General features: G+C 39.9%; 1 protein-coding gene across 1 annotated transcript in view; it reads left to right on the top strand.

Moving 5' to 3' along the window:
* The window catches only part of LOC120020325 (solute carrier family 12 member 7-like), a 110,835-nt gene that overhangs the window by 63,821 nt on the left and 33,316 nt on the right, over positions 1–13,698 (top strand). Inside the window, exons 2-3 of the mRNA XM_038963900.1 lie at positions 2,704–2,798; positions 3,015–3,146. Of these exons, the coding sequence (XP_038819828.1) occupies positions 2,704–2,798; positions 3,015–3,146 (227 nt within the window). The remainder of the gene's footprint in view (positions 1–2,703; positions 2,799–3,014; positions 3,147–13,698) is intronic.

A 13,698-nucleotide genomic window follows, 5' to 3' on the forward strand; every position in this document is an offset into this window, starting at 1 on the left:
CAGTCAACTAATTGGGGTCAGCCCTAATCATTACACAGGTGCACCTTGTGCTGGGGACAATAAAATACCACTGTAAAATGTGCAGTTTTGTCACACAGCACAATGCCGCAGATGTCTCAAGTTTTGAGGGAGTGTGCAATTGGCATGCTGACTGCAGGAATGTCCACCAGAGCTGTTTACCTGAGATTTGAATGTTTATTGCTCTACCATAAGCCGCTTCCAACGTCGTTTTAGAGAATTTGGCAGTACATCCAAACGGCCTCACAACTGCAGAGCATGTGTATGTAGTTTTGTGGGCAAGCGGTTTGCTGATGTCAATGTTGTGAACAGAGTGCCCCATGGTGGCGGTGGGGCTATGGTATGGGCAGGCATAAGCTACGGACAGCGAACACAATTGCATTTTATCGATGGCAATTTGAATGCACAGAAATACCGTGACGAGATCCTGAGGCCCATTTGTGAGGCCAGTTTTTTTAAAGGATATCTTGCTAGTCGTGTGAAATCCATAGACTAGGGCATTCTAGGGCCTAATGAATGTATTTCAATTAACTGATTTCCTTTTTTCCCCTTGCATTATTAGCCCAGATTTTGTTTGGCGTTATTACATACTGCCAGAAATAACTTTTGGATGTTCGAACGGCGGTAACTCACCAGCATTGCGACCAGGAATACGACTTTCCCGAATTGGATCCTTTGTTCGTACCTACCAGGGCAATTGAAGTTATTCCAGAGGCTGCTCCAAAACGCCGCTGGTGGGGAAGAGGTATTTGGAGTGTACTTCTATTCTGACTCAGGAGGCGAGCACAGCATCCACCGCTTCCGAGTATATTACTCGCTAATGTTCAGTCTCTGGATAATAAAGTCGACGAGCTCAGGGCAAGGATCTCCTTCCAGATAGACATCAGGGATTGTAACATACTCCGTTTCACGGAAACATGGCTTTCTTAACCACTCATGGTGTGATTGTGATAACATACAGAAACTCAAGTCCTTTTGTTGAGAGGCTAGTTAAGGATCATATCACCTCTACCTTACCTGACACCCTAGACCCACTTCAATTTGCTTACCGCCCCAATAGATCCACAGACGATGCCATCGCCATCGCACTGCACACTGCCCCTCTTCCTTGCTGAGCAGCCTTTCAGGTTATGCCAATATAGGACTCGTTTTACTGTGGATATAGATACTTTTGTACCTGTTTCCTCCAGCATCTTCACAGGATCCTTTGCTGCTGTTTTGGGATTGATTTGCACTTCTCGCACCAAAGTACGTTCATCTCTAGGAGACAGAACGCGTCTTCTTCCTGAGCGGTATGACGGCTGCGTGGTCCCATGGTGTTTATACTTGCATACTATTGTTTGTACAGATGAACGTGGTACCTTCAGGCGTTTGGAAATTGCTCCCAAGGATGAACCAGACTTGTGGATGTCTCCAATTCTTTTCTTTCTTTTTTTTTTTTGGTCTTGGCTGATTTCTTTTGATTTTCCCATGGTGTCAAGCAAAGAGGCACTGACTTTGAAGGTAGGCCTCGAAATACATCCACAGGTACACCTCCAATTGACATATCATCCAATGTCAATTAGCCTATCAGAAGCTTCTAAAGCCATGACATCATTTTCTGGAATTTTCCAAGCTGTTTAAAGGCACAGTCAACTTAGTGTATGTAAACTTCTGACCCACTGGAATTGTGATACAGTGAATAAGTGAAATAATCTGTCTGTAAACAATTGTTAGAAAAATGACTTGTCATGCACAAAGTAGATGTCCTAACCGACTTGCCAAAACTATATTTGAAATTTGTGGAGTGGTTGAAAAACAAGTTTTAATGACTCCAACCTAATGACTCCAACCTAAGTGTATGTAAACTTCCGACTTCCGACTGTAAGTATATTTAAAACCAAATACTTTTAGATTCTACTCAAGTAGTGTTTTCCTGGGTGACTTTCACTTTTACCCTAATAGATAATGACTCAAGTATCTTTACTTTTACTGAAGTATGACAATTGAGTACTTTTTCCACCACTGTACGCGAGTCAGCCTCAACCTTAAAATAATGGGGAATTGAGAAAGTTTCTCTTACCTCCAGAGGGGGCAATATTGTGAAGAAATTGTTAGAGAGAGGCACTTTGGCTCGACTGCTTAGATTGCGTCAAGCCAAAGGGTCTGAATGAACAGCTCTCTTTCTCATCTTTTTTGTAAATGCATTTTTCTTAGTTTCTCTTTCTTTTGTTATTTAAGTGGAATGTATATGTTGGAATCTTGAATGATGTTCATACTCTTGTATGAATAACCTGTAGTTGCTACTCCTGACAGTGTTGACATTATTGACATGTTTGATTGACATGACTAGTGGGACACTCCAATGCAAGGGTATATTGGTGACTCCAACCCTTTTCCTGCTCAAGGCTCTGCTGAAGGTGATTCATGCCGAAACGTAAGCCTATTGTTTGTTTGTCCCATCAATAAATCTATAAGATTTATGCAGAAACAGGGGTCAAATGCTCCTTTTTCTTTATTCTCCTTCTTAGTCACCAGTTGAAGTATCCTGGGGTAAGGAATGTTTTTTTTGGATTTTCAAGTCCCTTAGTCGAGCACCCTTTTTTTGTTTAAGCTGGGCTGAAGCGTGTTTGGGTATCTGTTTTTTCCATTGTACAGTAGAGGTTTGTTTTATCTTACGCTATCACGTTTTCTGTTGTCTCCCAGGAGATAACACTCCCAGAGAGAGCAGCCCTTTCATCAACAACACTGACCATGACCGAGGAAACTACTACGATGGCAAGAACATGGCTCTCTTTGAGGTATACCACATGTAAATGCGTTTGATATTATAATGTAATTAATTACCACATACATTTTATGCCACTTAATCTAAAGTGGGAGCTAAATGCTTACCTGGATTATGTTGTTGTAGACTACATATCATCCAAACATGTGTTGTGTTTGTTTGTTGTATACTTGGATGTCTTCAATGCCATGGTGTCCTGATTTCTATGTTGTCGTGTTCTTATTGACAGGAAGAGATTGAGAGCAACCCCATGGTGTCCTCTCTCCTCAACAAGCTGGCCAACTACACCAACCTCACCCAAGGCGTCACTGAGCACGAGGAGTACGAGAATGAGGAGGGGGTCACAAAGATTACAGTCAAGGTACTACAGTATGACCGTTGTCATCCCAGTGTGTACTTTGTGGGAGAGGTTGCTAAAGAGGTACAGTAGAAGACAGACATTGTATTAACTCTCAATCCACTTGACAAGAACATTGTTCTTGGATCAGAAAAAAATGCTCTTATCGTGCAAGCCAACCTTGGTTGGTGAGCGTGATGGCTATTCAGCAGCTCCTCTGAGAACAGAGTGAGAATTTGAGAATATAAAGCAGCATTCTTGTGACCACAGGCTGGGTTCTCTCAGGCTTATTTTTGTTACAACTGATGCCAGGCCTTGAGCAAACTTCTTTTATAGCTGCCTTCACATCCTTCTAGCCGTTGCTACCAATCCCATCCAAAGAAATACCCCTACTGTTGCTCTTCAGCGTCAGAGCACCACCGCAAGGCCACAGAAACCATGCCTCTGTCCCCTGACAATTACTCCAGCACATCTCCCTGCTGGAGATCTGATTGGCTTGGGGAGGGAGGTTTTGGAGACAAAGAGTGGATCGTAAAGATGCCACTCCAGGTTGTGAATGGTCTATGAACAAGGGCCACATTGACCCTGGTAAAAAGGCGTACAGGAGAACCAACAGCAGTATTGAGAGAGGGCTGTGTTGTCTTATGGGATATATGGTATGTACTGTACTGTATTTACGCAGCGGCTTCTTTTTTTTTGGGGGGGGGGGGTTGTTGTTTTGATTGTAGGTGTGTTTTTGCAGGGTTCTCTGATCTCAAAGGAGTGGGTGGCGTTGTAACTTTGGAATGTTGAATTGCATTGTGGGGCATACCCGGGGGGGGGGGGGGGGGGGGGGGGGCGACGCTTGTGTCATCAACCGGTGGATGACACACTGAAATTGTTCATTTATCCTGTGGTGATCAGGGTATGGATTGTATGGCTGTGATGAGGTCAAACAGATCATTGTAAAGGTATCCAATAACTGTACGCTGTGTTTGGGTGTTATATTTGGATCGTCCTGCTTTCCGAACTCTATTTACATACACACAGAACATATATAGTATTATTTTACTGAATCGTTCTGTTGATTTTTCTGAAGGACTGCAAGGGTCTCAACATGATGTTTTCAACTTAAAATACTTTTCTGTTATTAAATGTGAGCATGAATGGGTAAATGCTGACAAAGGGCTGAACACCGAGGAAGGATTAATCTTAGTTAACCCAGAACTAAAATATTGCGTAATTAGTACCAGTAATGTTTACGTAGTCTGTCCACGAGAGATTAAGGAAGGATCCACTTCTGATGTTTTCTTACATTGCAATGTGCATTCTGCATTTATTTGAGCAATACATCTGTCCACTCACTGTCTGAAATGCATGCCAATGCAAACTTAATCCTATGTTCACTCTCTTCATAGACTCCAGAAATATAATTATTCAAGTTCTAAATTCCAAACTGTGACGCACATTTATTCTGCAATAAATTTGTCAGTTGCGTTTACATAATGTTATCAGACAATATTTGTAAAAATTCACTTGCAAACACAGGAAGATGGATGGGGGATGGAACAGGCTTAAAACAAAACAACTTGTGTAGTGAGAATTGTAGGAGGATTGGCGTGGTATGGTTTGCATGTGACGGTATTGTATATGTTTAGTGTAGTGAGTAACCCAGCTAAATGATGGGGTTTCCTGATACTGGGTTTGAATCACAGGGCACAGTTAATTAAGCAGCTGACCTCACACCATTGACTTCACCATTGTTGTTTTTTTATGCTGCCAGTGACCGCATTCCAAATTAGATAGTTTGATGGCTGCTAATGAGCCAATTTTAAAATAAACATTTACCAAATAGTGTACAGCTCTGTTAATATTTTGCCAACTCTTTTTGCCCACGTTACATTTGTAGACCAAAAATTATCTGGGGAATAACACCAATTGTAATCTCAGCTGTAAGATGTATTGTTCAGGAGACTTAATCAAGCTAGTCGTCTTGACTACTTTGTTTCTTTCTCTCTTGCATCAAAGGTATTGATAGGAGACAGAATGCGATCGGACCATCATCTAATTGGCCTTCACGTAACTCTTACAGAATTTCCACGTGGACAGGGATATCGGAAATTTTATCTAAGTCTACTGGAGGACAATTTTTTCTTAACTAATAGTTTATTACTGAATTTATTCAGTGCAAAATAGGTTCAGCAAATCCCTTTATTGTTTGGGATACCTTTTAACTTCTCTGGGATATGTGGGACGGTAGCGTCCCACCTAACCAACAGCCAGTGAAATTGCAGGGCGCGAAATTCAAAACAACAGAAATCTCATAATTAAAATTCCTCAAACATACAAGTATTATACACCATTTTAAAGATAAACTTCTCGTTAATCCAGCCAAAGTGTCTGATTTCAAAAAGGATTTACGGCGAAAGCACACCTTGCGATTATGTTAGCTCAGTACATAGCCACAGAAAAACAGACATTTTTCCAGCCAAAGAGAGGAGTATCAAAAAGCAGAAATAGAGTTAGAATTAATCACTGACCTTTGATGATCTTCATCAGATAACATTCATAGGACTTCATGTTACACAATACATGTATGTTTTGTTCAGTAAAATTCATATTTATATCCAAAAATCTGAGTTTAGGCGGGACGCTACTGTCTCACTTGGCCAAAACCCAGAGAAAATGCAGCGCGCCAAATTCAAATAAAATACTATAAAAATCAAACTTTCATTAAATCACACATGAAAGATACCAAATTAAAGCTACACATGTTGTGAATCCAGCCAACATGTCTGATTTCATATAGGCTTTTCGGCGAAAGCACACCAAACGATTATGTTAGGTCAGAGCCAAGTCACAGAAAAACACAGCCATTTTTCCAGCCAAAGAGAGGAGTAACAAAAAGCAGAAATATAGATAAAATGAATCACTAACCTTTGATAATCTTCATCAGATGACACTCCTAGGACATCATGTTACACAATACATGTATGTTTTGTTCGATAATGTGCATATTTATATCCACAAATCTCGGTTTACATTAGCGCCATGTTCAGAAATGCCTCCAAAATATCCGGAGAAATTGCAGAGAACCACGTCAAATAACAGAAATACTCATCATAAACTTTGATGAAAGATACATGTTTTACATAGAATTAAAGATACAATTGTTCTTAATGCAACCGCTGTGTCAATTTTTTTTTTAAACATGACGGCGCTCTGAGACGGCGCTCAGATATAACAACATTTCTCCGCCATGTTGGAGTCAACAGAAATACGAAATGACATCATAAATATTCCCTTTGATGATCTTCATCAGAATGCACTCCCAGGAATCCTAGTTCCACAATAAATCGTTGTTTTGTTTGATAATGTCCATGACTTATGTCCAAGTAGCTACTTTTGCTAGCATGTTTAGTACACATGTCCAAACGCTCGCGCAGACCCAGGCGAACATCGGACAAAAATTTCAAAAAGTTATATTACAGGTCGAATAAACTGGTCAAACTAAGTAGAGAATCAATCTTCAGGATGTTATCATAAATATTAAATAACGTTCCAACCGGAGAATTCCTTTGTGTCTACAGAAGTAATGGAACGCAAGGCGATATCATTTGGAATGCGCGTGACCAAGAACTGGGACTCTGCCAGACCACTGACTGAAACACCTCCCATCCGGCCCCACATCACAGTAGAGGCTAAATTCAACATTCTACAGACTGTTGACATCTAGTGGAAGGCGTAGGAAGTGCAAACAGATCCATATCTTACTGGGATTTGAATAGGCGATGAGTTGAAAATCAACCAGCCTCAGAATTCTCACTTCCTGTTTGGATTCTTTCTCAGGTTTTTGCCTGCCATATGAGTTCTGTTGTACTCACAGACATGATTCAAACAGTTTTAGAAACTTCAGAGTGTTTTCTATCCAATAGTAACAATAATAACATCTAGGACAGAGTAGGAGGCAGTTCACTCTGGGCACGCTATTCATCCAAAAGTGAAAATGCTGCCCCCTATCACAAAGAAGTTACATGTACCGTCAGAGGTCATTCAATTCAATATTCGTAAGAAGAAAAAAAACATGTTTCTGTCTAAAGAAACAAGACAGACAAGGGAAATATACAAACTAATAGTACAGGTAGATGGCAATAAAAAGAGATACAAAACAAGTTAGAGGAAAAACCAGAAGAACTGGAGGAACTTATTTAAGAATGATCTAATTTAATCTATTACAAAAATAAAGCAAACGATAGAATATGGAGAAAAACGCAACAAATTCTTCCTGAATCGCCAACACAGGAACGCTGCCTATGTTTTTGGCAGAAACTCGTTACTAAAGACTATCATTCTCCGAATTATATTTTAAGAAGAAGATGAATATTTGTTACTTTTACGTCTCATCCTCACCCTCTGAATGACGATTACTGTAAGGAACTCTTTCCAAATAATGCATTTTTTTTAAATGCACAAAAAGAACAGTGTGAAGGCCAAATTACAGAGGAATAACTTTGAGGCTATCAATCCGATCAGTCTGGAAAACCTCAGGGCTTGATTTCATACCGGTAGAGATACAGTTGAAGTCGGAAGTTTACATACACTTAGGTTGGAGTCATTAAAACTTGTTTTTCAACCACTCCACACATTTCTTGTTAACAAACTATAGTTTTTAAAAGTCGGTTAGGACATCTACTTTGTGCATGACACAAGTAATTTTTCCAACAATTGTTTACAGACAGATTATTTCACTTATAATTCACTGTATCACAATTCCAGTGGGTGAGAAGTTTACATACACTAAATTGACTGTGCCTTTAAACAGCTTGGAAAATTCCAGAAAATGATGTCATGGCTTTAGAAGCTTCTGATAGGCTAATTGACATCATTTGAGTCAATTGGAGGTGTACCTTTGGATGTATTTCAAGGCCTACCTTCAAACTCAGTGCCTCTTTGCTTGACATCATGGGAAAATCAAAAGAAATCAGCCAAGACCTCAGAAACAAATTGTAGACCTCCACAAGTCTGGTTCATCCTTGGGAGCAATTTCCAAACGCCTGAAGGTACCATGTTTATCTGTACAAATAATAGTATGCAATTATAAACACCATGGGACCACGCAGCCGTCATACCGCTCAGGAAGGAGACGCATTCTGTCTCCTAGAGATGAACATACTTTGGTGCGAGAAGTGCAAATCAATCCCAATAGAAAGAACAGCAAAGGACCTTGTGAAGATGCTGGAGGAAACGGGTACCAAAGGATCCATATCCACAGTAAAACGAGTCCTATATCGACATAACCTGAAAGGCTGCTCAGCAAGGAAGAAGCCACTGCTCCAAAACCGCCATAAAAAAGCCAGACTACAGTTTGAAACGCTCATGGGGACAAAGATGGTACTTTTTGGAGAAATGTCCTCTGGTCTGATGAAACAAAAATAGAACATAGAGTGTCAATCACAAAGCCCTGACCTCAATCCTATAGAACATTTGTGGGCAGAACTGAAAAAGTGTGTGCGAGCAAGGAGGCCTACAAACCTGACTCAGTTACACCAGCTCTGTTGGGAGGAATGGGCCAAAATTCACCCAATTTATTCTGGGTAGCTTGTGGAAGGCTACCCAAAATGTTTGCCCCAAGTTAAACAATTTAAAGGCAATGCTACCAAGTACTAATTCAGTGTATGTAAACTTCTGACCCACTGGGAATATGATGAAAGCTGAAATGAATCATTCTCTCAGGGCATTTTTACTAGGATTAAATGTCAGAAATTGAGAAACTGTTTAAATGTATTTGGCTAAGGTGTATATAAACTTCCGACTTCAACTGTAAGTATCAAGCCTTTTTAGATATACTCAAAGCTCATTATTAGCATGTTTTAACTTCTATAGAAATGGTACTCTGTCAGGTACTCAGCAGGAAGGTCTGGTTTCACTATTATTAAAACAAGACCCAGATTGCAAATATAGAAAAAAAAGATCTGGAAGCCTCTTCAATTTTGTGATGGTAATACTAAAAAATACTAATGAAATGCATAGCACTCAGAATTAAAAAGGTTTTAGCAGGTATTGTTCATCCTTTTCAGAGAGGTTTTTTACATGGACGATACATTGGAGATAATGTACAAACACTACTAGAAATAATAGAACAACATGAAACATCTAAGAAACCAGGCCTGGTATTTATAACAGATTTTGAAAAGGCCTTTTTATAAAGTAGGACTGGATTTTATATACAGTGCATTTGGAAATTTTTCAGACCCCTTGCCCTTTTTATGTCTCGGAGCTCTACGGACAATTCCTTCAACCTCATGGCTTGGTTTTTTCTCTGACATGCACTGTCAACTGTGGGACCTTATTTAGACAGGTGTGAACCTTTCCAAATCATGTCCAGACAGTTCAATTTACCACAGGTTGACTCCAAGTTGTAGAAACACCTCAAGGATGATCAATGGAAACAGGATGCACCTGAGCTCAATTTCAAGTCTCATAGCAAAGGGTCTGAATTCTTACAGTACCTGTCAAAAGCTTTTCTTTATTTTTACTATTTTGTACATTGTAGAATAATAGTGAATATATCCAAACCATGTGATAACACATATGGAATCATGTGGTAACCAAAAAAGTGTTAAATCAATATAAATATATTTTAGATTCTTCAAAGTAGCCACCCTTTGCCTTGATGACAGCTTTGCACCCGCTTGGCATTCTCTCAACCAGCTTCACCTGGAATGCTTTTCCAACAGTCTTGAAGGAGTTCCCACATGCTGAGCACTTGTTGGCTGCTTTTCCTTCACTCTGCGGTCCAACTCATCCCAAACCATCTCAATTGGGTTGTGATTGGGTGATTGTGGAGGCCAGGTCATCTGATGCAGCACTCCATAATTTTCCTTCTTGGTCAAATAGCCCTTACACAGCCTGGATGTGTGTTGGGTCATTGTCCTGTGGATAAACAAATTGTAGTCCCACTGAGCGTAGACCAGATGGGATGGCATATTGCTGCAGAATGCTGTGGTAGCCATGCTGGTTAAGCTACAATTTCTAGCTCTAATGAACTTATCCTTTGTAGCAGAGGTAACTCTGGATCTTCCTTTTCTGTGGTGGTCCTCATGAGAGCCAGTTTCATCATAGCGCTTAAGGATTTTTGCGACTGCACTTGAAGAAACTTTCAAAGTTCTTGAAATGTTCCACATTGACTGACCTTCATGTCTTAAAGTAATGATGGGCTCTCTTTGCTTATTTGAGCTGTTTTTGCCATAATATGGACTTCGTCTTTTACCAAATAAAGCTATCCTCTGTATACTACCCCTACCTTGTCACAATTTAACTGATTGGCTCAAATGCATTAAGAAGGAAAGAAATTCCACAAATGAACTTTTAACAAGGCACACCTGTTAATTGAAATGTATTCCAGGTGACTACCTCATGATGCTGATGAGAGAATGCCAAGAGTGTGCAAAGCTGTCATCAAGGCAAATTGTGGCTACTTTGAAGAATCTCAAATAAACAAATCAAAATATTACTATTACCTTTTCGCTTACTACATGATTCCATATGTGTTATTTCATAGTTTTGATGTCTTCACTATTATTCTGCAATGTAAAAATAAAGATAATCCCTTGAATGCGTAGATATGTCTTTTGACTGGCACTGTATGTAAATAAGGTATTACAGTTTGTGATTTGTAATAATTTTGTCAAAATGTCTAAACCTGTTTTCGCTTTGTCATTATGGGGTATTGTGTGTAGATAGAGGACCTTTTTTTAATTTAATCTATTTTAGAATAAGGCTGTAACGTAACAAAATATGGAAAATTGAAGGGGTCTGAATCCTTTCTGAATGCACTGTATAAATGCCTGGATTTTTTCAATATCGTTGAATTTCTTATTAAATGGGTAAAAGTAATGTATAGCGGGGCCTCCCGGGTGGCGCAGTGGTCTAGGGCACTGCATCGCAGCGCTAGCTGTGCCACCAGAGTCTCTGGGTTCGCGCCCAGGCTCTGTCGCAGCCGGCCGCGACCGGGAGGTCCGTGGGGCGACGCACAATTGGCCTAGCATCGTCCGGGTTAGGGAGGGTTTGGCCGGTAGGGATATCCTTGTCTCATCGCGCTCCAGCGACTCCTGTGGCGGGCCGGGCACAGTGCGCGCTAGCTAAGGGGGCAGGGTGCACGGTGTTTCCTCCGACACATTGGTGCGGCTGGCTTCCGGGTTGGAGGCGCACTGTGTTAAAGCTTCTTGTCAATATGGGGGCGCTGTTTTCACTTTGGAAAAAATCGTGCCCAAATGAAACGGCCTCGTACTCTGTTCTAGATCATACAATATGCAAATTATTATTACTATTGGATAGAAAACACTCAAGTTTCTAAAACTGTTTGAATTATATCTGTGAGTAAAACAGAACTCATTTGGCAGCAAACTTCCATACAGGAAGTGAAAAATCTGAAAATGAGGCTCTGTTTCAGGGCCTGCCTATTCAACTGGCTTTTATTTATCGATATGCATGCACTTCATATGCCTTCCACTAGATGTCAACAGGCAGTGGAAGGTGGAATGGGGTGTCTAGCTTGATCTGAGGCCGAACAAGAGCTTTTGGAGTGACAGGTCCGGTATTTTCTTTGTCTTCGACGGCGCGCTGGGAGCTCGACATTGTCTTCTGAAAAGCGTTCGGTATACACGCCGAATATCTCCGGCTCTGATTTTATTTGTTACATATGATAATAACATCATGAAGTAGGTTTTTTTCAACCGAGTTTTATCAGTTTATTCAACGTTTATTGGGACTTTTGGAGTTTTACGTTCTTTGCGCCAAGAGAGGATGGGAATGTTAGCAACCTTGGCTAGCATTGTGGCGCGAATTCGAAATGGACATTCTAAAACCAAACAACGATTTATTCTGGAAATAGGACTCCTTGTACAACATTCTGATGGAAGCTCAGCAAAAGTAAGACACAATTTATGATGTTATTTCGTATTTCTGTGGAATATGTTCACTCGTATTTCTGTAGAATATGTGAGCGCTGTCTCACAATAATGCTTTTTGTATGTTGTAGTAAAGTTATTTTTTTTTAATCTAACACAGCGGTTGCATTAAGAACCAGTGTATCTTTCATTTGCCATACAACAAGTATTTTTAGGTAAAGTTTATGATGAGTTCTTTGGTCAGATTAGGTGAGTGTCCAAAATATTCTGGGGAAATGTTGCTACATATTCACAATGTATAACCAGGATTTGCAGTTCTAAATATGCACATTTTCGAACAAAACATAAATGTATTGTATAACATGATGTTATAAGACTGTCATCTGATGAAGTTGTCCAAAGGTTAGTGATTCATTTTATATCTTTTGCTGGTTTTTGCGAAAGCTACCTTTGCGGTGAATAAATGTGTTTGTGTGTTTGGCTATTGTGGTAAGCTAATATAATTCTATATTGTGTTTTCGCTGTAAAACACTTAAAAAATCGGAAATATTGGCTGGATTCACAAGATGTTTATCTTTCATTTGCTGTACACCATGTATTTTTCATAAATGTATTATGATGAGTATTTATGTATTTCACGTTGCTCTCTGTAATTATTCTGGCTGCTTTGGTACTATTTTTGATGGTGGCTGCAATGTAAAACTATGATTTATACCTCAAATATGCACATTTTCGAACAAAACATAAATGTATTGTATAACATGTTATAAGACTGTCATCTGATGAAGTTGTTTCTTGGTTAGTGACTAATTTTATCTCTATTTTGTCAGTTTTGTGAATGCTACCTATGCGGTGGAAACATGGTGAAAATATGCGGTTGTGTGTTTGGCTATTGTGGTTAGCTAATAGAAATACATATTGTGTTTTCGCTGTAAAACATTTTAAAAATCGGAAATGATGGCTGGATTCACAAGATGTTTATCTTTCATTTGCTGTATTGGACTTGTGATTTCATGAAAATTATATTATATGATATCCCTGTCCCGTTAGGCTAGGCTATGCTAGTCAGCTTTTTTGATGATGATCCCGGAATCGGGGAGGGTGATGAAGTAGAGGTTAAGAAACAGTGCGGCTTGGTTGGGTTGTGCTTCGGAGGACGCATGACTTTCGACCTTCGTCTCTCCCGAGCCCGTATGGGAGTTGTAGCGATGAGACAAGATAGTAATTACTAGCGATTGGATACCACGAAAATTGGGGAGAAAAGGGGGTCAAATAAAAAAATAAAAATAATAATAATGTATAGCAACCCTAGGTGTAAAATAGTAAATAGCGGCTACTTCTCAGAGTTTTAAATTGTCAAGAGGAGTTAATCAAGGGGGTCCGCTGTCACCATATACAGTCGTGGCCCAAAGTTTTGAGAATGACACAAATATTAATTTTCACAAAGTCTGCTGCCTCAGTTTGTATAATGGCAATTTGCGTATACTCCAGAATGTTATGAAGAGTGATCAGATGAATTGCAATTAATTGCAAAGTCCCTCTTTGCCATGCAAATGAACTGAATCCCCCAAAAACATTTCCACTGCATTTCAGCCCTGCCACAAAAGGACCAGCTTTCATCATGTCAGTGATTCTCTCGTTAATAACACAGGTGCGAGTGTTGACGAGGACAAGGCTGGAGATCACTC

The sequence above is a fragment of the Salvelinus namaycush genome, chromosome 25 (genome assembly GCF_016432855.1).
Source record: "Salvelinus namaycush isolate Seneca chromosome 25, SaNama_1.0, whole genome shotgun sequence".
Taxonomy (NCBI): Eukaryota; Metazoa; Chordata; class Actinopteri; order Salmoniformes; family Salmonidae; genus Salvelinus; species Salvelinus namaycush.